Source organism: Esox lucius, chromosome 2 (genome assembly GCF_011004845.1).
Source record: "Esox lucius isolate fEsoLuc1 chromosome 2, fEsoLuc1.pri, whole genome shotgun sequence".
In the NCBI taxonomy this organism is placed as follows: Eukaryota; Metazoa; Chordata; class Actinopteri; order Esociformes; family Esocidae; genus Esox; species Esox lucius.
The window spans coordinates 36,087,620-36,112,843 of NC_047570.1; the positions used below are offsets into that span (position 1 = coordinate 36,087,620).

The 25,224-nt window shown below is 45.9% G+C and overlaps 1 protein-coding gene across 3 annotated transcripts in view; it reads left to right on the top strand.

The window, feature by feature from the left end:
- LOC105021099 (nuclear receptor ROR-alpha A) overlaps positions 1-25,224 on the top strand; it is a 180,827-nt gene that overhangs the window by 119,946 nt on the left and 35,657 nt on the right. Inside the window, exon 1 of one of the 3 annotated variants that reach the window (XM_010888573.5) lies at positions 12,305-13,054. The exons of the other annotated variants lie outside the window; for them this stretch is intronic. Within the exon in view, the coding sequence (XP_010886875.2) occupies positions 13,027-13,054 (28 nt within the window). The 5' untranslated portion in view covers positions 12,305-13,026. Of the gene's footprint in view, positions 1-12,304; positions 13,055-25,224 lie in introns of those variants that run through there. 3 annotated transcript variants of the gene reach the window in all.

A 25,224-nucleotide genomic window follows, 5' to 3' on the forward strand; every position in this document is an offset into this window, starting at 1 on the left:
CGGTTTTTGCCATCAATTGTTGGACTAGTGTACGTGCAATATAGCCTTTGGGTCTAGTCTACCTGACACAAGGATTGAGACAGCAATATGAGAGAACGAGACAGAGAAAAAGAGAACAAGAGAGGGAGAGAAAGATAGAGAAACGTACCTGTGCTCTGTCTACTCTTATCGTGGTAATGGGAGAGAGAGAAAGAGGGAGTGGGAGAGAGCGCAAAGTACAGGGGCGGAGGGAGTAAAAGAGAGAGAGGATTTCTCTCTTCTTCTTGAAGGATCCTTGAGCATCATTAACACCCAGCAGTAGTGGCTTAGACTCCGGCGTGATTAAGCAGGAGGTGGTCTAATGACGTGGAGCCAAGGATAACTCATTGAAAGATCAAGCTAATTTCTCACCTGGTGTCAGCGGCTGCAGAAAGAGGTCAAGCCAAACCGCCAAGTGAATTTAATGATAATTTGCTGTATGGCTTTCAACACATTATTGCTTGTTTTTGGTCTTACTGATACACATGCTCCGCGAAACAAATTACTGCTGATACCACGCTTTTTAAAGTTTGGAATATGTCTTGGCAAATTGTGACTACATTCATGTACAACCCTGTTTCCAAAAAAATTGGGACGCTGTGTAAAATGCAAATAAAAACAGAATACAATGATGTGCAAATTATGTATCCCTATATTTAATTGAAAATAGTACAAAGACATCATATCAAATGTTGAAACGGAAATGTTATTGTTTTTGCAAAAATACATGCCCATTTAGAATTTGATGCCAGCAACGCATTTCAAAAAAGTTGGGACAGGGGCATGTTTACTATTATGTTGCATCACCTCTTCTTTTAACAAGACCCTGTATGCTTTTGAGAACTGAGGAGACCAACTGAAGTGAATTGTATTCCCATTCTTGCTTGATATAGGATTTCAGCTGCTCAACATTTTGGGCTGTCCTTTGTCATATTTTACATTCATAATGTGCCAAAAGTTTTCAAGATGTGTCAGTTACCCATGCCATGTGCTCTAATGCACCCCCATACCATCACGGATGCTGGCTTTTTGAATTGTGCGCTGATAACAAGACAGATGGTCCCTCTCCTCTTTAGCCTGGAGGACGCGGTGTCCATGATTCCCAAAAATAATTTCATTAATTTTGATTAGTCAGAACACAGGACAGTTCTCCATTTCGCCTTAGTCCATCTTAAATGAGCTCTGGCCCAGAGAAGGCGGCAGCGTTTCTGGATCTTGTTTATATATGGTTTCTTCTTTGCATCATAGAGCTTTAACTTGCATTTCTGGATGCAGCCCTTGCAGTGATGTCCACTACAGAATAATGTCTGTATTTAATGCAGTGCTGCCTAAGGGCCCGAAGATCACGGCCATCCAGTACTGGTTTTCGGCCTTATCCCCCAAACTCTTTGCAATTTTAAGTTGAGAAACGTTGTTCTTACATTGATACTATTTGCCTGCACAATCTTTCAGAGTGATAAACCTCTCTCCTTTACCCCTTTATCTTTACTTCTCTGGGATGCTCTTTTTATACCCAATCATGTTACTGACCTGTTACCAATTAACCTAATTAGTTGATATGTTCCACCAAACTTTTCCAGTCTTTTGTTGCCCCTGTCCCAACTTTTTTGAAACGTGTCTGGTATCAAATTCAAAGCGGGCATATATTTTTTGAGAAACAATAACATTTCTTATTTTCAACATTTGATATGTTGTATTTGTATTCTTTTCCATTAAATATAGGGATAAATAATTTGCGCATCATTTCATTCACAGCGTCCAAACTTTTTTGGAAACAGGGTTGTACATGAATATTGTCACAATATATCAATACATATTATACATTTAAAATGCGTGGTATCAGGATTCATTTGTTGTGAAGCAAGTGATTCAGTTAGATGAAAGACAAGCAATAATGTGTTGAAAACCATATAGCAAACTATCATTAAATTCACTTGGTGGTTAAGCCAAGGTACAACAGGAACTACTATAAGAATGGGAGATAGAGGAGAGTAGGAGGATTTGGGCCTGGTGGATCAGTTGGCCAGCCGTCCATCCAGGGCCCCATGTTAAAACAAAGTACATTGTCTTTGTTGGATGTTTAGCCAGTTAAATACATGCTTATTAAAGCGATGTGAGTGAGTACATTTTAGTTGGTATTTCTTGTCCTGGTCCTCTGTGGGAATCAAACCCACAACCCTAGTGCTGTAAGAGCCACGCACCAAACCAGAGCAGCATAGGACCCAACTTGGTTCTTAAAGCCCTGGCTGAGTCAACGTGGCGTGGGGCTCTGATGTTGACAGACAAGACATGGAAAGTCCAGCGACCCCGAGTTACATCACTGTCATTGTGTGAGAGAGCATGGACGGATACATTCGTCCAGTTTTTCACCAGTTCATACAGTAGGAGTCATCATCCGCCCTGAACTTCACAGCATGGTGTTGTCCACAAATGGACCTGCTGTAGCTAGCCTACATCCTGCTCTGCTCTCCCCTTCTGGAGCCAGTGGCCAGAGCTAACAAATAGGTGGTGCGATGGACTTATAAAATGGGCCATGGTGCCCATGATGAACCCCCTCCGTTGACCCAACTAGCTGCTACACTTTTACCCACCGCTGGCCTAGTTACAGCTACTTGGCTCACGAAGGTGCGGTGTGACCACATGGGTTGTATCTGATGTTTAGTGGGTTTTTTTAATTATTGTTTTGTTCTACATTTCATAAAATTGTGATTTAAGCCCTTCCTCATCATAGCAACCTCCAGTGGACTTAGGACAGTCCAGTGACATTGTGGTGGGAGTCTTTCGATGTCTGATGTCTGATGCCTTTCTGATTCTTATCACTCTGATTGCTCCGACGGGAAGTCCATACTGGAATCCTTATGCGCTGGAAGGTATGCTCTCTCCTCGCTTCTGCCTTGATTGAGCACAAGGTACTTTGCGTCTAAACAACCATATAATCCTGGCCAACTGCATTGACCTCCATGAGAACCGCAAGTTTATGCGCAGGATTGGAACCCTAGTCTTGCAATGGTAAAATCTACGTTGGCCACGGTAACCATTGGATTTTTCCCCCAAAATAAAAGCAAGGTGTATTTTTTATATTTTTACATTTCATTAATTAGATGTTTTGCCTACTGACCTACCCAGGCTGCCTGGTTCTGAAGGTTCTCTTACTGACCTACCTAACTGCCTGGTCCTAAAGGTGCAGTTACTGACCTACCTGGCTGTCCAGTTCTAAAGTTTATTCAGAGCAAAGTTGTATCCTAACAGGTTTGTTCCTCAGTGGATTTAAACCGGTGGTAGCTGGCTAGGAGGCCAGGACGTTGGGGATATGGAAATGAAAGATGTATACAGAGTACATATGGCTGCTATCGTGTCCTCATGGAGATTTGGACCAATATACTGTAGAGGACAATAGAGAGGGAGAAGAAAAGAAGGGAGGCAAGGAAGGAGAAGATAGAGGTAGAGGAGAGATGAAGTGGAGAAGAGAGGAGTAGAATAGTGGAGTGAAATAGAGGAGTAAATGGAGCGGAGGAAGAATAGAAATGATGCAAAAGAGGGTGAGAGAGAGAAAATGTCTAACATCCATCTGACAGAATCACTGTGTGTGTGTGTGTGTATGGCAACGTTTGATGCATGTCAGGGGGAGGGGAAGACCAGGCAGCGATGTTAGCTATAGCATGTGTTGGATTGCCTGAAGATGGCCCCTCCATCTTGTACAGAAGGTGCTTTCTCCCTGGCGCTGGTCAGATTGCTCGTTGTTTTTTTAATGGCGCCAGCTAGCTGCCATATGAGCCCACCCATGGCACGATGAAATATGTATGGGAGTGAAAACGCCTAATGGCCGTGCAGGGCCCCACCGCGTTACCAGGCAGTCTCCGGAATTCACTCAGTCCAGAATGCATTATCGGATCCACTCTAGAATTCACTATAGAATCCACTTTAGAATTAATTATACAATCCACTCAGAATGTCAGAACACAATTCGGGTTCAAACCGAACGCTGTGTGCCAGAATGAAGCGGTCGTTTCCGAAAATGTCTGGAGCTTTTCAGCCTTTAGAAAGATAAGTGGCCTGGTTCAAAGGCCTTCAGTGGCAAACATTTCCTGGTCACAGCACAAGTTCCCTGTCAAAACCAACCACCAAGTGGAGACAACATTTAGGTCAGTGAAGAGGTTTTGTGTGTTTCTGTTTCTTCCAATACCTGTAAGTCACAAGAAGTGATCTATCAGAGCCTGCGAGGTACAGTACCTGCTGGGCTATGGTAAAGTTGTATTGGGGCGCGTTGAACAACAGCACGCTGGGCCATACATCACTCCGCCATAGGGGGTCTACCTCCTAATGAAGTCCATTTGTTAACATCCCGGAAAAGGCCACGTTCCTCCGCTAACCTTTTCAACACGCGCCAACCACCGAGTGCCCGCGACGCTTCCCGGGATGGAATCATGGGAAGTCAAAATAAATAAACCCCTCTTCGTGGTGGCCCCCGCTCCATCATCCTCATCATCATCTCTTGGCCTCTACCCACGGCTACGTGAGGCAGACCCCCCGCTGGGTTCCTGGGCACCGGGTTGTTGTGGGGTTAGGGTTATCATTACCGCAAACTGAGAGAGAGATGGCGAGAGAGAGAGAGAGAGAGACAGCGAGAGAGACAGATACGGACGGAGAGGGAGGCCTGCCCTAATTTACACCCGTCTGTCTTTTAGGGAGGGAAATTGTATAGGTTGCCAAATAATGACTTATGAGGGCACGGTTCCAGTTAGGCACGTTGCCAGATAATTAGGGTTCAGATGGCTGTAGTTCACAGTAGCGTCTCCCCACTGAGGTTGGCTGTCTGTGGGCCGCCCAGGAGGCTGGGAGGGGCAGCTGCTACCCCCTCTACTCAGTCCTCTTCCAGAGCCTCTGTCTTATCCCCCATCTCTTCTGCCCAAGGCCCCCTCTGCCCCCCCCCACACACACACACACACACACTCTCCCTCTCTCTCCTTATCTCCCCCCTTCTCTCACCCTCCTTCCCCCTTATCTTCCTCCTCTCCTCCTCTCCTCCTCTGCTCTGGCCCGTCTTATAGGGGAGCAGATTGCCTGGGATGCCAGGGGCATGTACTGACAAGTCTGAGCTAAATACCGTTGTGCCTATTCCCATAATCAAATTAGTCTGTGGTTGTAGTTGAGGATTATTCAAAGGCAATCAGCAGTTCACCATGGTGGATGTTTTGTTGTGTACATGCTTGAATGTAATTAAATTCAGTAAAAAGAAAAAAAAAGATCTTCTGCTCTTTTCGTTTGAAGTGCGCCGTTAAAATGTTCATGACTGTCACATGCTGCAGAGCCGGTTCTCAATTGGTTGGTTTGACATTAGTAGCACGGCTCAAGCTACTGTATGTACAGATGGATGGTGTCGCCTGATATTCCGTTCCCGGTCGTGGTTGGTGTTTTCCAGGTATTAACATCATGCCGCGGTGGGTCAACCCGAGGAGGGGTTCTGTGAGTTCAGGTAGACACGGCAGAGCGGAGGGGATTCGGCGTGCACAGAGATGCGTCTGTGAAAAGGTCATCCGTGGCTGGGCTCTGTCTCGCTCTGAGGCAGCAGTCCTCCTGTCTGAAACCCTCAGTCCATCTGTGTGCTGGAGTTTTGTCTGCTGTAACGTTGTGTCTAAGAGCTTGTTTTTGTCACTCTGTCATACGTGTTTTTGTCACTCGGTCAAACATGTTTTTTTCACTCGGTCATACATGTTTTTGTCACTTGGTCATACGTGTTTCTGTCACTCAGTCAAACGTGTTTTTGTCACTCTGTCATACGTGTTTTTGTCACTCGGTCAAACATGTTTTTTTCACTCGGTCATACGTGTTTCTGTCACTCAGTCAAACGTGTTTTGTCACTCGGTCATACGTGTTTTTGTCACTCGGTCATACGTGTTTCTGTCACTCGGTCAGACGTGTTTCTGTCACTCGGTCAGACGTGTTTCTGTCACTCGGTCATACGTGTTTTTGTCACTCGGTCATACGTGTTTCTGTTACTTGGTCATACGTGTTTTTGTCACTCAGTCATAAATGTTTCTGTCACTCGGTCATACTTGTTTCTGTCATTCGGTCATACGTGTTTCTGTCACTCGGCCATACGTGTTTCTGTCATTCGGTCATACGTGTTTCTGTCATTCGGTCATACGTGTTTCTGTCACTCGGTCATACATGTTTCTGTCACTCGGTCATACGTGTTTCTGTCATTCGGTCATACGTGTTTCTGTCACTCGATCATACGTGTTTCTGTCATTCGGTCATACGTGTTTCTGTCACTCGGCCATACGTGTTTCTGTCATTCAGTCATACGTGTTTCTGTCATTCTGTCATACGTGTTTCTGTCACTCGGTCATACGTGTTTCTGTCACTCGGTCATACATGTTTCTGTCACTCGGTCATACGTGTTTCTGTCATTCGGTCATACGTGTTTCTGTCATTCGGTCATACGTGTTTCTGTCATTCGGTCATACATGTTTCTGTCACTCGGTCATACGTGTTTTTGTCACTCGGCCATACGTGTTTCTGTCATTCAGTCATATGTGTTTTTGTCACTCGGTCATATGTGTTTTTGTCACTCGGTCATACGTGTTTCTGTCATTCGGTCATACGTGTTTCTGTCACTCGGTCATACGTGTTTCTGTCATTCGGTCATACGTGTTTCTGTCATTCAGTCATACATGTTTTTGTCACTCTGTCACACGTGTTTAACACAGTCAATTCTCCGGTTTTGAATCGACACCGCCAATTTGAGACTGCCTTTTTAGCGTTTATGTGGCACTGTATTTTGGGCTGACGGTGTTAGACTTTGTTTGATTTTAACACTTCTGTTGTCATTCGATAACATGTCGAATGTTGTTTATTACTAAGAAGTGAATAATTTACATTGATATATTAAATCAACTATATTGGCTTTCAGCAGATGCTTCATTAGGAATATAGATGAGACATTGTTTGAAATGTGATCATAGTGAGGAAGAAATGTTTTCCCTGTTGCATGTGTAAATCTTAGAGTATTTTAAGAAAAGTACCCTCATTTTCAGCCTTACCTGATTTATTTTCCGTTTGGGACCCGACATTCATTTGGCTCGCTAAATTTCTTACTATAATCTTTAGTCCATAGCAACGATTACTTACAGATGCTACAAAAGTATAAATACAATTATTCATTGTAGAATGTCTGTCCTAAATGCACACAAATGAAACAGTGGAATGTGCATTTTACAATCTGACACTACTGTAGCCTACTTTTGGGACTTGAAATTAGAGATTCATACTTTGAATCTCCAATCATTTTAGGTCTATTTTATTCTTTTTGAGACCATCTGGAGACCAATGAGCTCTCTCTTTCATGAGATCGTAGGCACATGAGGCCACTCACCGAAAACTCCCATCACTAACGTATCATTTCTTTTGGAATCCGTCCAGAGTTTGGATAGACGACTGTAGAAATTTGTTTTCACCCACAACCCAAACTGAGCCATTTTAACTAGAACATCTATTTGAGTAACGAGTGCAAATTAAATCTAACTGACTGATTGGATTAGTTAAAAAAAAACGTTATTTATCTTTGTGTAGCACAGTGTGAATTATACAATCAGTGTACACAAGAGGACATCATTAAAGACAATCCAGTAGAGCATGCTGTGAATGTTAAAACACTGGCTTTGCTTTTGACTGTGAATGTTTTACTCTCCAATAAAGGTGCACGCTTTTTCTAACACAGCTCTTTCATTGCAATCAACAAAAAAAGATGACGAAGAGCAGGGGATTGTGTACTGTCTACAAACATCAGGCTCGCCTCGTCAGACTTCCGGCGATAGTTCGTCAGCCTCTGTCGCTCGTTGAGCGAGGTGCGTCTGAAGTATACCCCTGTTTCGCGTGGCACTCCAGAACAGTTTATCCAATGTCAGTATGGACGTTGATGTACTGTATGTTAATCGCATGCTAATCAAGCCTGCATCGCTAACACATGATGAGAGGCTTCCGTGAGGAGTGGAGGATGATAGGCTTCCGTGAGGAGTGGAGGATGAGAGGCTTCCATGAGGAGTGGAGGATGAGAGGCTTCCATGAGGAGTAGGGGATGAGAGGCTTCCGTGAGGAGTGGAGGATGAGAGGCTTCCGTGAGGAGTGGAGGATGAGAGGCTTCTGTGAGGAGTGGAGGATGAGAGGCTTCCATGAGGAGTAGGGGATGAGAGGCTTCCGTGAGGAGTGGAGGATGAGAGGCTTCTGTGAGGAGTGGAGGATGATAGGCTTCCATGAGGAGTAGAGGATGAGAGGCTTCCATGAGGAGTGGAGGATGAGAGGCTTCCGTGAGGAGTGGAGGATGAGAGGCTTCCGTGAGGAGTGGAGGATGAGAGGCTTCCGTGAGGAGTGGAGGATGAGAGGCTTCCATGAGGAGTGGAGGATGAGAGGCTTCCGTGAGGAGTGGAGGATGAGAGGCTTCCGTGAGGAGTGGAGGATGAGAGGCTTCCGTGAGGAGTGGAGGATGAGAGGCTTCCGTGAGGAGTGGAGGATGAGAGGCTTCCGTGAGGAGTGGAGGATGAGAGGCTTCTGTGAGGAGTGGAGGATGAGAGGCTTCCGTGAGGAGGGAGGTAGAGAAGTCATCTATGTGGAGGGAGGTAGAGAAGTCATCTATGAGGAGGGAGGTAGAGAAGTCATCTGTGAGGAGGGGTAGAGAAGTCATCTGTGAGGAGGGGTAGAGAAGTCATCTGTGAGGAGGGGTAGAGAAGTCATCTGTGAGGAGGGAGGTAGAGAAGTCATCTGTGAGGAGGGAGGTAGAGAAGTCATCTGTGAGGAGGGGTAGAGAAGTCATCTATGAGGAGGGAGGTAGAGAAGTCATCTGTGAGGAGGGGTAGAGAAGTCATCTGTGAGGAGGGGTAGAGAAGTCATCTGTGAGGAGGGGTAGAGAAGTCATCTATGAGGAGGGAGGTAGAGAAGTCATCTGTGAGGAGGGAGGTAGAGAAGTCATCTGTGAGGAGGGGTAGAGAAGTCATCTATGAGGAGGGAGGTAGAGAAGTCATCTGTGAGGAGGGGTAGAGAAGTCATCTGTGAGGAGGGGTAGAGAAGTCATCTATGAGGAGGGAGGTAGAGAAGTCATCTGTGAGGAGGGGTAGAGAAGTCATCTATGAGGAGGCTGCTCTACTGTACAAACCAAAGAATTCTGCCTTCAAGACGACTGGAAAACGGAGATCAAACGTCAGTTACATTCACGTCAAGACTAATCAAAATGTTGCCTGAATGTCCTTCGAATACAGACTCACATTTTTGGAGTTCCCATTTGGGGTGAGAGCAGTGATGTCAGAGGTTGGAGATTCCCATGTTTTTTTTTTAAGCGGACCGGAGTCTAGATTAAATTGGCCATTGAAAAGGAATCACTACCTAAAAACACCAATGGCTTGGTTGAACTGACACAATCACATCATGACCCTGAATGTTATTCAACTGTTTCTAACGACCAACACCGTGGTCCTTTCCCAGCTTTGAGTCCACGCAGCAAACCCAGAGCGTTCATGTAACACCTCAGTCAACGTTGGACATCGTTCAACATGACGCCGGGGCCGACTGGCTGTGTGTTCATTCCCAGGTCTTAAAAGCTGTTTCATTTTCCATGTGGGGTCCTGGCCAGCCACGACCAACGCACCCTCACCTCGTCTTGTTAAACATGGGCGCGCAGTTAGCAGCCCTGACTCCATCTGTCTGTGTGATTTATAGAAGTGTGAGGGGAACCAGGGGCCTCGGGAAATCACTTCAAATGACTCCAAATTGGTTTATGATTGTTTTGCTTCGACTGAGCTCCAACAGGACCAAATATTACTCTCTCGCTATTCTCTCTCCCTGCACTCTCATTTTCAATCTCCCTTTGCTCTCTCGTATTTGTCTCCTCCCTCTCTCTCGCTGTCTCTGTCTATGACTTCCCCTCTCACACCCTATCCCTCTCTCTGGTTTCTCTCTATCCCCCTCTCCGCTTTCCCCATGTGCCGCGTTAAAATAAATGGATGTGTTTTGTTTGAGGAGGAACTTGGTTAATTCAGCATTGAGACCGTGGGGCTAGCAGATGTCCCAAATGATGCCGTGGCCCCTGTGAAGTGCCCTTCGTTTGACCTGAGGCCAGCCCAAACCCATTGCACGGTAGTGTTCCATTTGAGATGCAGACTTAGCCTCCTCTGTTGGTCTCGCCGCGGTCCATTACCTGGCTAGATGTCGTTATGATAAATATATGATGGATGTTTCCATATTATTCTCCTTTTAGCTGGTGTGTGTGTGTGTGTGTATATAAGGCTGGAGAGATCTACTAGGGTCTGAAAAGGCAGGTCCTCAGGGGTGATGTGACGTGTGGTGGTCATGAAAAGCCATTTAGTAGAGGAGTCTATTACCGGCCGTATGTGGTCAAATATTTCTGATTCTGTTACCGGCCGTATGTGGTCAAATATTTCTGAGTCTGTTACCGGCCGTATGTGGTCAAATATTTCTATTTAGAGACAGATATTTAAAGAGTCAGGCCAACTTTTAGATTTTGTTAAATATTGTTTTACTTCGGGACATTCAATTTCATTTCATTGTTTGAATATTCTCCACGTAGTGTTAATGCCAACATGGCTGACACACAATGTCATACTGTACCTGTACTAAAATGGAGGAACCACATTCTAAATGTTCCCTGTGATTCTATTTCAGTTCTATGCTGAAACAACATCCAGGCCTGTGCTCCAGTCTGTCTAGGTTTTATTTTACTACCTGTCAAGGGTCACAGGTAGTTATTTCTTTCTGTTTGCCTTTAAGAAACAGTAGCGTGTAAAGTACGCGGGCATGTAGTCAGATCAACTGCATGGGTTCTTTATTTATGTGCTCTTAGGTGAATGACTACTGAAGTGTGTTGCTCATTGAAACGGGAGGTCTTCCATTGGTGTCAGCGACAGTCCTGGTTGAGACGTTCAAGCATGCAGACTTGACCACTCGACCACAACACTGTGCAATACCAGAGTGTCGCTACACACTGTAACCAGCACACCCCCTGTCAACAGCCAGACACAATTGTCTCATGAGTCCAAAGGTCAACCAGTGTGGTTGAAGTGTCTGTGTGTGCGTTTGTGTTGTGTGCGTGCAGTGCTGGCCCTAAACTTTTGAGGGCCCTAGGCATAATTGGATTTGGGGCCCCCTCTCACTTATGCTACGGGGGGGGGGGGCATCTAAGCATGCCTCTGTGTGTGTCCATTTGGATTCACCTGAATATTTTAATTAAAGAATGTTAAAAATCAGAGGAGTCTAGAAATCCACGTAGGAACAGCTCATCTGACTGTAGACTTAAGCCCTGTGTACGCTAGCGCTACAAAGAGACATGCTCCCATTAATTTCCAACGAGAGCCAGCCAACCACAGCAACCGTGGGCGGAGCTACTCTCGGAGACCAAATCTCTCAGTGGCAGTGACAGTTGAGAGAGACATTTTCAGCTTTATGCTAATTTCCAGCATGCAGGCAGTGACAGAGTTTGGCGACGACCAGTGGCAGGGCAGATGCTCTCTGCATCTTGAAATCCCTTCTCTTCTCTACTCGCTAGCTAAAAACATGGAGGAGGAACGTATTAAAGCGGTGTCCAGTTTCCCGATTTTTTGTGATGCTTTTCTGGCTCATACCGAGATATAATTCTAAAAATGTATGCATGGAAGGTTTCAGAGATCGTTGTGAGTGAGTGATACTCGCATGACGTGAAACAAAGTGAATTGCTGTTTGAAAATGGACATATCGTTGACTTGGCATCGTATTGATATGTAATAAATTTTTAGTAGTGAAGTCACGCAAATAATAAAGACGTATTAGTAAGTGGGTGCGGTTCGCTATTCTGCGATGTGTCCACTGATGTGTCCGCTATTCTGGTTTATTGGTTGTCGCTGGCATAAATTAGGAAGCCGCCCCACCTGAGCTGGCAGTGTGCACGCTATGGAGGCCTCGGCAACAGCCCGCCAGAGACAAAGTGATTTGCGAGTTGAGCCAGTGTGCACGTAGTGCACGTGGTGCATGTGATACCATCACAGCCATGACGACAGAAGGCAGAGGAGAGAGCTTTTTCTTTTCTTCTCTCACTCTCTCCCTTTCCTTCTATTCTTTTGAATTGTTTTCCGGCCAGGTACGTATGCTAACAACACCTGGGTGCAGTAAGGGGTTAACTGTCCCGCCTCGTGGATTTGAACCAGCGACCTCTCATTCAATGGCCCAACACTGTACACCTCTAGACCTGGCCCCCCCCCCCCCTGCTGTCCCCCCCTGCTGTCCCCCTTTCTCTCCCTCAGTCACCCCTAAATTCATCTCTCTCTGTTATGCTAGGGTCCTCTTCCCCTCTTCTTCGCTTTTCAAATAAAAATGTGTCTAGTGACATTTCAGGAGACAGTCTATTAGGGGAATACTATTGTGACACCACTGTAAAAAAAAAGTTTCATAATATAAGACAACTGACAAGACACTGTCTTCCCCAGCCAGCTGCAGACAGTGAGTACAGAGAGGCAGAGAAAGATAGAGAATGACGGAGAGAACGTGTGAGAGAGACTGAGAGAGGGAGGGAGGGAGAGACAGACACTCACAGCCAGGTGTCAGTTCAATTCAAAGGACAAGTATTGACTCAAGGAAACATATGTTTACGTTTCCCTGGCAAGGTAGAGAAAGAAATAATAAAAATGAAAAAAAAAACGAAAAGAAAACAATAAACAAAAGTGAAAGAAACACATTGCGCAATCCCCGTTGGCTGGCCGTTCTGCCACTCAAAGCGGCCAGTGGGTGGAGCTCTGCGCTGATGTCATCGTCACATGGATTCTCATGTGGTCAGCAGGCGCTGTGCTGGGTTGCACTGGGAGAGACAGACCTGCTTTACGCTCTCAGCTGCTGCTGATACTGCAAGAGACAGGACAGGAGAGAGGGAACGAGACAGAGAGAGAGAGAGAGAGAGAGAGAGAGGGAGAAAAGAGAGAGCTTTCACTGTGCGCAACTTGTGCTTCATAATTCCATGGACCCAGGACTTTAAGGATGTATTTTATGATCTCAGCTATGAAAGGTAAGACTAAGTGAAGACACTGAGTGTTTACTCTGTGTGTGTGTGTGTGTGTGTGTGTGTGTTCAGAGGGAGAAGCTTTCAGTGTCACAAGTGTTTTTTAACAGTAGACATGTTATTTAATGTGCCTCTTGGACTGTTTCTGCAGCAGCTTGTAGGAGAGAGGGTTTTTACAGTAACAGACTGTGAACTTTCGCCCGTCTTACAGGTGCCGTGTCTTAATTCAAAACAGTTTGTAGAAGCAGGAACTTTAAACTGTTATTTATTATTGATTTTGTGGTAGGTACTGCAACGAATGTTGTTCATGTGTGTCAGTACCTACCACAAATTAAGTCTCACATTTTAACATGAAAGATTACAAACTTTAGAAGCCATTTTAAACATTTGATACACATCAAGTTTAGATTTCCTGCTGTTCACAGAAAATTCCTGCAACAACATGCAGCTTGATCAAATTAAGAGACCGCTAACCGGTAGTTGGTTTTGAAAGCTGCAAGTGTTTTCATCTTATAGATTGTGAAGAAGGGGAATATTTTAATAGTGCATTGTTGATGGTAGTTTCTGACTCTCGTACTGCATGCTTCTGTATTTTACAATGAAAATCAGGGACTGTCAACTGCCAATGAGATGGGGGGAGATGGGGGTTGGGAGAAAATGACAGAGAAAGATAAAGAGGTAGAAAGAGAGAATAAGGGAAAAGAGGGGGCTGTGCACACAGACAGTAGATGCATTTGTCTCTTTCTCTTTTTCTCTGTTTCTCTCAGTCTCTCTCTACCTACCCGCCCCCCCCCCCCTCTTTCCCTACTTAATCCTGTTGTTCCACTCCAGAGTGCGTGCCTGTCATGAAAGGAGATGAAAACAGAGAGAGACAATTTGGAGTTTAAGGAGAGAAAGAAAGAGAGAGAGAGAGAGAGAGAGAGAGAGAGAGGTAGTGAGGGAGACAGAGAGAAAGAGAGCAAGATAAATGTAGTAGTCTAGAGAGAGAGACTGAGGAGGTTGGTTTGCTTGGTTCCTATACCAGCCGCTAAGATGAGTATATCAGTTCTGACCTATACTGCTTTGTTCCACTGACCCATTTTTGGGCTGTTCTGACCTCTGTAGTGTTGGTACACCAGAACAGCCCGTCCATGACTGTCCCAGCCAATACATTTTGAATGTGTTAATACTGCAGGTTTATTTCATCCCTCCACCCCCTGACCACCCCCCCTAGCTAGCTACCCCCACGCTGCCACTACGATATTCCAGTACCCATAACGCCAGCCCCCCTCCGCCAACCCCCCTCCACCAGCCCCCCTCCACCAACCCCCCCCCCCCCCCCGCCAACCCCCCCAACGCCCTCCCCAATCCGACTCCGGGCCGTCACTTCACAGACAACACCCCCATCCTCCCTGTCTCTCGCATCCTCCTTCGTTAACTCTCGCTCTGTTCCTCTTCCTCCCTCTCTCTGCCTCCCTCCCTCTCTATGCCTCCCCCTCTCACTGTCTCCGTCCCTCTCTATGCCTCCCCCTCTCACTGTCTCCGTCCCTCTCTATGCCTCACCCTCTCTCTGTCTCCGTCCCTCTCTATGCCTCCCCCTCTCACTGTCTCCGTCCCTCTCTATGCCTCCCCCTCTCACTGTCTCCGTCCCTCTCTATGCCTCCCCCTCTCACTGTCCCTGTCCCTCTCTATGCCTTCACCTCTCACTGTCTCTGTCCCTCTCTATGCCTCCCCCTCTCACTGTCTCTGTCCCTCTCTATGCCTCACCCTCTCTCTGTCTCTGTCCCTCTCTCTGTCTCCGTCCCTCTCTATGCCTCCCCCTCTCACTGTCTCCGTCCCTCTCTATGCCTCCCCCTCTCTCTGTCTCTCTCTTTCTCTTATTCCCACAGAGTAACACTGTCAGCTGTCATTATCCATTAGCAGTGATGTGGCAGGAATAGAAAGAGCTATGCTGCATGATTTAAGATGCCTTTGCTATCATAGCGCCCCATTGCTTTAGCTAGCGTATCAACCCATTGCTTTATAGCGTATCACTCGATTGCTTTATAGCGTATCACCCCATTGCTTTATAGCGTATCACCCCATTGCTTTATAGCGTATCACCCCATTGCTTTAGCTAGGTTTTCAGCCCATTGCTTTAGCTAGAGTATCACCCCATTACTTTGGCTAGTGTATCACCCCATTGCTTTAGCTAACATATCACCCCATTGCTTATAGGTATTGTATCACCCTATTGCTTTAGCTGATCATATCACCCCATTGCTTCAGCTAGCATATCACATCATTGCTTCAGCTAGCATGTCACCCCATTGCTTTTATTTGTGTAATTCCCCATTGCTTTAGCTAACGTAGCACCACATTGCTTTAACTATTCTAACACCCCATTATTTTAATGGTATGACATGTTGAAATCAGTTGCTACAATGCAAGAAATGCGTGAATAGCCAGACTAGACCTTTTTAAACTCAAACAGCTAGTGTAAACGGCTTCAGTCGGTCCTGTATTTCTCTGTCCGCATGTCAGTCAGGGCAGTGAAATCTCTCTGTAACTCCAGAAGCACTGCCCATTATAAACACCTCTATCACTCAAGACATTAGCTGTGTGGCTATCTCGTCATTTGCGGGGCAACAGCCTGGCAGATCACCAGTCACTGCACCGTCCCCCTGTTGTATGACCACAACAACACAGAGGACGTTTAGGGCTGCAGACCACGGAAGGGTGGATCCCCGAAAGATCCTCAGTGCACAGGCACTCATGGGGGGTTAAACGGGCATGGTGTGCTCTCAGCCTTTCTAAACATGATACAAACTTCTACTGGCAATTAGTTGTTACGTCACGGGATTACAGCTAGCTGGCTTTGGGCTAAGAGATTATTCAGCCTGCCGCTCTGTACTGGAAGGGGGGAGGGGTAGAAAGCAATAGAAGGAAAGATCTAGAAAGGCGGTGAGAGGTAGAGCTAGAGAGAATAAAAAGAAGAGTATGAGAGAGTGAACGATATTGGGAGAGTGGGATAGAGTGAAAGAAATAGGGAGAGAGGGCGTGGAGAGGGAGTAGAGAGAGAGAGTTAAAGAGAGAGGCAGGGGGGGAGAGTGTGGGGGGTGGGGGCAGAGAGACTGTGTGTGTGTGTGTGTGTGTGAGGTTGAGGCAACAGAGCAGATTGTTGGTAGGATGGTGGTGGAGGCCTTGTGACCTTCACAGAGGGAGGGGGACAGCGGGCCGATGACTGCCTCTGGACCATGCACCAAAGGTCGGGCCCGGAGGTCAGGAAATTGTGGGGCTTCCCGTGGCCATCCTGCGGCCTGCCTGGCACACGCACTCCACCCGTCTGCGGGAACTCATCGCTCAGAAAACCCAGGAGCACATGGGGAAGAGGGAGAACTGGAAATAAATTAATATATTAATGTAATGGAATTTTAATGAAGAGGGACGATATGAAAAACAATGACTTAAGAAATGTCAGGGCGAATACCCCTCTGGGCAGCGGTAGGGAGGGGTGACTGCACGTGTCTCAAATCAGACCCTATATCCCTTTCTAGTACACTACTGTTGACCAGTATGGCCAGTATATCCTGCAGCGCCGCACCCTTCATCCTACAGCACCCGGCATCCCACAGCAACCTACATCCCACAGCCCCCTACATCCCACAGCTCCCTGCATCCCACAGCTCCCTACATCCCACAGCCCCCTACATCCCACAGCTCCCTGCATCCCACAGCTCCCTACATCCCACAGCTCCCTGCATCCCACAGCTCCATACATCCCACAGCTCCCTGCATCCCACTGCTCCCTGCATCCCACTGCTCCCTGCATCCCACAGCTCCCTACATCCCACAGCTCCCTACATCCCACAGCTCCCTGCATCCCACAGCTCTCTGCATCCCACAGCTCTCTGCATCCTACAGCTCCCTGCATTCTACAGCTCCCTACATCCCACAGCTCCCTACATCCCACAGCTCCCTGCATCCCACAGCTCCCTGCATCCCACAGCTCCCTGCATCCCACAGCTCCCTGCATCCTACAGCTCTCTGCATCCTACAGCTCTCTGCATCCTACAGCACCCTGCATCCCACAGCTCTCTGCATCCCACAGCTCTCTGCATCCCACAGCTCTCTGCATCCCACAGCATCCTGCATCCTACAGCTCTCTGTCCACCAACTGGACCAGGGTCAGTCCTGCTTGGTCCCTGGATGGGAGACCAGGTGCTGTTGGAAGGGGTGTTGGAATGCCAGTAGGGGGCAGTCTTCCCTAATGTCTAAATATCAGAACCCAGGTCGTGAAGGGGACATTGCCCTGAATAGTGTGGGATGTTAAACGGGTGTACTGACTCTGTGGTCAATAGACAACCCTTTTTATACATTATCCCTCCATTCCAAGGGGCCAAATTATTATGGCCGATTGATATTACTGAACACACACACACACACACACACACACACACACACACACACACTGTTGTGCTGGAAGGAGGCCGGTGTGTTTATGCATGAGATACTGTGGTTAAACTACAGCTCAACGTACCAGCACAGGCTCTGATCTAGCAGACTGGCAACATGAGATTACCACACGTTTCCTAAACACTGGGATTTTGATCACTTGGTTTAATAAGAACTGGTCCTTTAATCCACATCTTGTACCGTTATGTCATGCTAATATATATAGTCAATGAGGGAATTCTCCTCTGGAACATAATGGCCAACGTGGAAGGTGTCTTCTAGGTTGTGGTTGTGTCCCCAGAGTAGCCATATCTTCTACAGCATGCTTGTAGGAAATGTGGTAATATTCCTGTAGGAATATATTATAGAATCATAAATCGTGTTGTCCATAGTGCTAGTTGGTTGACAGCTGTGGTATATGTAAGCTAAGACATGAGGGGGTATGGTATATGTAAGCTAAGACATGAGGGGGTATGGTATATGTAAGCTAAGACATGAGGGGGTATGGTATACGTAAGCTAAGACATGAGGGGGTATGGTATATGTAAGCTAAGACATGAGGGGGTATGGTATACGTAAGCTAAGACATGAGGGGGTATGGTATACGTAAGCTAAGACATGAGGGGATATGGTATATGTAAGCTAAGACATGAGGGGGTATGGTATATGTAAGCTAAGACATGAGGGGGTATGGTATACGTAAGCTAAGACATGAGGGGGTATGGTATACGTAAGCTAAGACATGAGGGGGTATGGTATATGTGAGCTAAGACATGAGGGGGTATGGTATACGTAAGCTAAGACATGAGGGGGTATGGTATACGTAAGCTAAGACATGAGGGGGTATGGTATATGTAAGCTAAGACATGAGGGGGTATGGTATACGTAAGCTAAGACATGAGGGGGTATGGTATATGTAAGCTAAGACATGAGGGGGTATGGTATATGGCTAGTATACCATGGCTAATGCCATCACATGACTTTTTACTGCTGTAATTGCATTGTTACCATACACCATGGCTATCAGCTAACGAGCATGTAGGATTTCCGGTTAATAGGAGACCCGATATCACGTAGGACAAGCACCAAAAGTAATTTCATTTCAAAGTTTAGAAATAATAATGAGTGTGAGCACATTATTTCTAGTTGTTATAATTTTCTTAATTCCTAGTTTTTTACGCTAGCCTGAGCTGTGACAGAATGTGTAAAATCTGTAGCTCATTTAGCACTTATTGTCGTATTTTAAACTTTCCGGGTATATAGATTAACAGCATGGATTCTGAGGATATATCAGCCAACCACATCATGTCCCGGTTGTAATGGCTTGTATTATATCAAAGTCGTTGTTCAGAATAAGTCAAGGGGAGCTCATATAGTTGGCCAGATTGAATGAGGTCACCCTAGAGAAGAATGACATAGTCAAGACACACTGCTTGGAGGAGCTGCCAGACAGCCTGTCATACAGACAACAAGGCCCAGGCTACATAACACCTTATGAAGTGTTATGAAGTCATACGAAGTATTGGGAAGTGTTATGAAGGGTTATAACGTGTTATGAAGGGTCGGGTGCCAGTTGAAAGTAGTGCGCCATGTAGGGAATGGAGGACACAGTGCTGTTCCTGTTTAAAATGTACATTTTTTACCACAAAGTAAAATCCCAGATGTTAAGCAGGTGAGACCCTCTAGGGTAGACCCACAAAACCCACCACATCTAGTCAATCAGCCGTAGCTGATCTAGGTAGTCCCCAGTCTTTGGTCCCCTTGAAATGGGTAACAAAGTATAGTGTTGTCATTTCTGGTTAATGAGACCAGTATGTACACAAATACCCTCAAGTTGAAAGTTGAGTGGATACACTTGAACCTCAGAATCATTTTGTAGTAGTTAATTTGAAATCCAAACTCTCAGAGTAAAGTCAAAATAAAGGAAAATGACTTGTCCCAATAATTATGGAGGTTGCTGTACATAATGTCTAACGTTTGTAGTTCTGGAATACTGTCACTGTAGAAACAGCCCCCATTTACACACACAAATGCATACACATGTGCTTTAACACACCACACACACACACACACACACTGTCTCACAGGAGCACTAGGTCTGTTGGGCAGGCCTGTATCTCCTGGCTGCTTCTGTTCACAGGCGTGGGTAATAGGCTTCCCAGGGAGCACCAGCGGGGGGGCTTGCCCTCTGTGTTTCCAAATGAGAGGCACCCTGGTGCGCTTGCAGGGCTGAGGTGACCCGGGGGGTGGGGGGTCGTGGTGGTGGTGGTGGGGGGCTGCTCCCACTGGGGGTGATGTGTGGGCTGGGGGGGGGGGACTAGACAAAGGCCCGGTCAGGACGCTACTCCAAAACCCTGTGTACAGAAACAGGCCAGAGTGGCCCTCCTGTGCTGAGGCAATTAAGAGCTGCCTTTAGCCATGGGTCAGCCACTCAGAAGCCTGTGAGAGGGTGGCCTTTCTGTGTCTGAGTGTCTCTTTGCGCTCTCACTTATCTGCCTATTCACTCTCTACTCTAATATCTCCCTTTCGTTTGTGGTGCTCTTATCTCTCTGTTCTCTGTCCTCTACCTCTCTTTCTTTTTGTCTCTAATGCTTTGTCGCTTCTGTGTTTACCTGTGTTTGTCTCTAATGGTCTCTCCTCTCTCCACTTCGTCTCTCTGTGTTTGTCTCTAATGGTCTCTCCTCTCTCCACTTCGTCTCTCTGTGTTTGTCTCCAATGGTGTCTCCTCTCTCCATTTCGTCTCTGTGTTTGTCTCCAATGGTCTCTCCTCTCTCCACTTCATCTCTGTGTTTGTCTCTAATGGTCTCTCCACTCTCCACTTCGTCTCTCTGTGTTTGTCTCTAGTGGTCTCTCCTCTCTCCACTTCGTCTCTCTGTGTTTGTCTCTAATGGTCTCTCCTCTTCGTCTCTCTGTCGGCTGTCCCTCTCCTCTTCTGTTCTTTCGCTTCATCCGTCTTTGTAAGAGACACCAGGGCTGGACTGAACTCAAATGTCTCCATCAACACAACATCAACATTAAGCAGTCATTCAACAGAAAGAAAAAAAATGTAATAACATTTTTCAGATTCCATACCTAATAGGATATCAGTGTTACTTAATGGCACGGAGAACTGAGAGTAAACAGGAAGGAGGAAACAAGGGTTTGTGTTTCTGTGTGTGTCCTAAGTGGCATCCTGTTCCCTTTTTAATGCAATATATTTAATCAGCACTTGCAGGGCATAGGGCACCATTTGGGATGTATGCCCATGTTGAACCTTGACCTCCAGTATTTTAAAAGGCTTTGATTGGCCAATCCCACCCGCTTTGATGTGAGTGGGAAAATGTTGTTTCTTAGGTCGAACACACTGGGATTAATGTGGACCTTGGAGATTTGTTTATTCCCCAGCGTCTCAGCATCTTAAAGCAAACACGGTTTGCTTTCTATTGTGCCTTTTATGACCATTATTTCTGGCTAATTACTTCATGAATATGCAGTAATGTGCTGCAAGTAATTATTATAGATACAGTCTATAAAAGACACAATATATGTAACGCATGCGTTTTACAATCTCTGCGTGGACTTTAGGAAAGACGCGCAGCAGTGTTTTACACTTTAGATGATTAGGTTATATTGTACTTCTTAGATGTGCCAATTTGCATGGCGGTATAATGTTTTACACTCAGGCTCCTGTGCTGGATAATGTGGACTGAACCTTAGTTTGGTGAAATGGCAAACTGGATTGAAGGAAGTTTTCACAATCACTAGCCCAATTCTGACTGTCTTCCTTCCGGCTTTAAACACTTGCTCAATGGATGGGATTCAGCCAGACAGTGTCTATGGCATGCCTCACACAGTGTCTGAGAAGCACTCCCTTCTGTTTATATACAAGGCACTGCTGAAACCTCCAGCATGTATCACAGCTCTTATTAACGTGAAGACAATTGATCATAGCGCGAGAACAAAGGATTGGTTGGTACTCGATTAGCCGAGGATAGCCCCTGCATTAGGTAAAACTGTTTTTCATTTTCTTGCATCACAATATTGAAATAAGATGCAAAATAAGCTCAGATTTGAGTACCCACAATTTAATGTATAGCCGGGTTGGAGGGTGCCCTTGAGGAGGAATGTGTCTATCTAATAAAATGTTTGTCAATATTATTTATTTCTGGGTACAAATTTTTTATTAATTACTTGTGAACATCATGGGTATTGTGAATAGCCAGTAATAACGTGTTCTTAATAGCTTGCCTGTTAAAATAAAGGAAAGTAAATAAAAAACGTCAAAGATTGCTGAGGAAGAGGGAACAGGTCAACATGTTCATATATCTGTGAGTGAGAACTAAGCTTTTACTAGAGGCTCAGTCTAGACCGCAGGGACCGACTAATCAGAAACAGGAAGTGTGCCTGAGCAGTATGAAGAGGTTATCTTGGTTTAAAACGTATTGTTATCTCATCACTGTGTCGGGTGAATCAGATTGAGTGAGTATCGCCTTTCACAACTAGACTGTTAGCTATTCAGACTTCTTTCTTCGGATGGTAAAGATATGTTTGAATGTTTTATGCTAGCCGGAGTCAGCCATTGAAGAATCTGTAAGGGCTGGGTTTCGCCATGTTTTTCCATGCCTTCTTTGAATAATCAACAGACTTTGGAAAGCACAACCCCTGAAAACGTTAGAGCAAGGCCATGTTATTACATCAACCACTGGCTTTAGTAGTACACTCTGAAATAAGGGTTTCATAATGGTTCTTCGGCGATTCCTGTGGCAGAACCTTTTGAAAAAATACTTTTGGTTTCCCGAACAGAACCTTTAGGGGTTTTAAGTTGCGTTATTTTGGGTTCCATGTAAAAAATTGTGAAAAGGTTAAAACATAAAATGGTTGTACCTGCAACCAAATGGTTCCTCATGAAACCAAAATGGACTCATCAAAGGGTTCTCCTAAATGAATGCAACTGAATGAAAGCTACTCAATAAACTAAGAAATTAAGAAACCCTGCAAGATCATGAAAGAAAAAACATAAAAAATGAGGGTTTTTTTTACTTTCCAGACAAACAGCAGCTGTAACAGGACAGCAAAATCCATTCTTACAAATTAGTTGCCATTTTGTTTCTGTCCCCTTTTTAAGGGTTCAGATTGAGAGCTTTTGTTTTTGTCAGCTATATTCACAAAGATCCCATTAGTCTAATTCACAGGCTGAAACCAAAACAATGGAGAACAATCCCAAGATGCCTTTCTGCTTCTCGCTCTTTCACCGCTGAAAAATAATGAGCGTCTGATCCGATGGAGCTGTAGTCGGGAGAGATATTGCTACTGTGTGGAGAAACTGAAGAGAAACTCGGCTCACAATGACCGCATCCCAAACAGCATCCTATACCCTATTTAGTGCACTACTTTTGACATACCGGGCCCAAGAAGTACACTACACAGGGAATAGGGTGCCATTTGGGAAGCCCACAATCACATTTAATGCTCCGTTTGTCCTTAACACGCTTATGGCAGGATAGAAAAAAGAGACAGTGAGAAAAAATACAATGCTTTCATTTGAAATCAATGGGAAATGTCAAACGCTAGCTTAGTTAGGGTGAGTTTGATGGTGATGCATTGGAGATGAGTTGGAGACAGAGGAGCAAGATGAGGTGGTTTGGTTTAGGAGTTGTCTCTCTGGCAGTAGGAGGAGCATTAGTGAGTTCAGCAGTCGGTGATTTGGACTAGATGAAAGATTTTACGCAAAGCTGGAGGACACAAAAAAGAGGGAGAGCGGGGGAGAGAGAGGAAAGGAGAATGGAAACTGGATGGAAACATTTTGAAACTTGTGTGTGTATAATGTTTACTTGGAATGTCTGAAACTTTTTTTTTTTCTCACTTTCATAATTTTTGTATTTTTATTTTATATTTATTTCCAGTTGCTTTGGATAAATAAACAAATGTTTCCCCTGTCAGTATGGACCTTTACAATGACACTGAATTCAGTGGATAAAAGAGAGAGAGGGAGAGAGAGAGAGAGGGAAAGAGAGAGAGGGAAAGGTGGATGTGGAGAGAGGGAGAGGAGGGACTGACGAGGGAGAGGAGGGACAGAGGAGGAGAGGAGGGACCGACGGGGAGAGGGAGAGGAGGGACCGAGGAGGAGAGGGAGAGGAGAGACTGGATGGAGAGAGAGGAGGAGAAGAGTGAGGGGAGAGGGATGGGGCAGAGGGGGAGAAGAGGAGAGAGCGAGAGGAGGGAGGGAGTGGTAGGGAAATAGGGAGGAGGAGAGTGGGAGAAGAGTGAGAGAGAGGGGAGGGGAGGGGAGGGAGGAACATACAGCAAGAAGAGATAAATGGGCCAGGTGGGAGAGATGAGACAGAGGGGGAGAGAGAGAGGGGGAGGTAGAGAGAGAGAGGGGGGGAGGTAGAGAGAGAGAGGGGGAGGTAGAGAGAGAGAGGGGGAGGTAGAGAGAGAGAGGGGGAGGTAGAGAGAGAGAGGGGGAGGTAGAGAGAGAGGGGGGGTAGAGAGAGAGAGGGGGAGGTAGAGAGAGAGAGGGGGAGGTAGAGAGAGAGAGGGGGAGAGAACATAATTAGGCTGTGGCTGGCAGGGTTGTGTAGCTGTGTGATCTCTGGGTCTGTTGGTAGACATGGTCCTAGGTCATGTTTTACTCAGCGTCTCTATCTTATATTTTCTCTCACACCCAAACGTGTGCGCACACACCCATGCAAACACACACACACACATGCCTAATTAGGAGCTTCTTCAGTGGGTTGACCAGGCAATGGCCAGCCCCATGAGGCTGTGCGTGTAAGTGTGTAAAATCTTACCGTTGCACTTCTTCTCCGTCATGTTGTTGGAGGCTGTTACTGGAACGGTGAAAAAGACCTTTGTGTGCTATCTACGTGCTGGTGGTGGAGGACAGATCTCGTTGAGGCATTGAGGAATGTTTGTGTTGGAGGATCTCAAAGTCTTGTTGAGGTGGTGTGATCTCCATCAGGAAGTGCCTCTTGTTTCCAGGTTATTATCACTAAGGACGGCTGAAACATAACCCTCATTAGTTTTCCCTTATAATCAAGCACGGTTAAACCACAGCGGCCATCTTTCTATGTCTCCTCTTTCCCTAGTATGTATTTTAATTCCACCAGTGACGAAGGAGTAGGTGTGTGTGTGTGACATGGAGACACACAAATACTTAAGTCTTTCATATGCAAAACAGAGATGAAGCGGAGAGAAATCTTTCCCCAAACCAGCTCCTCTCTTCTACCTCCTCCTCATCTGCCTCCTCTCCCCTCCATGGCTCTGAAGACATACACCTCCCTCCTATGGCGACCAGGTTGTGTTCGTCACCGCAACACTTTCTGTTGTTGTTTGTTTGTTTTGTTCTTGCGCTATCCTGTCAGCGATGCCTACTACAGTGGGGGGTGGCGCGGGGAAGAGAGAGGGAGAGGAATGGGGGGAGAAAGAAAGGAGGAAGAGAAGGAGCAGTGTATTGTTGACATATTCACCATGGAAGGAAGGGGAACTACGGCGGGCTCAGAAGCAGGGAACTCTCCTACTGTGAACTATTTCCCTGTGATTTAAGAGGCACAGATTGAAGAGGAGAACTAAAGGCGCGCTCGACAAACATGTTTTCCTTTATTATAATGGTGGCAGTCATCTCCCTAGGACACCAGACTAAAAATATGATTGGCATATGACTCGATATATATCTTTGTTTTTAAAGAAAAGCCAAATGTAGACCCTAGTGTTTACAGCCTTTGGTAACTTAGAAGTCGCTGAAAGACGCTATTCATTATGTCTAGTTATTTTCTATAGACAGT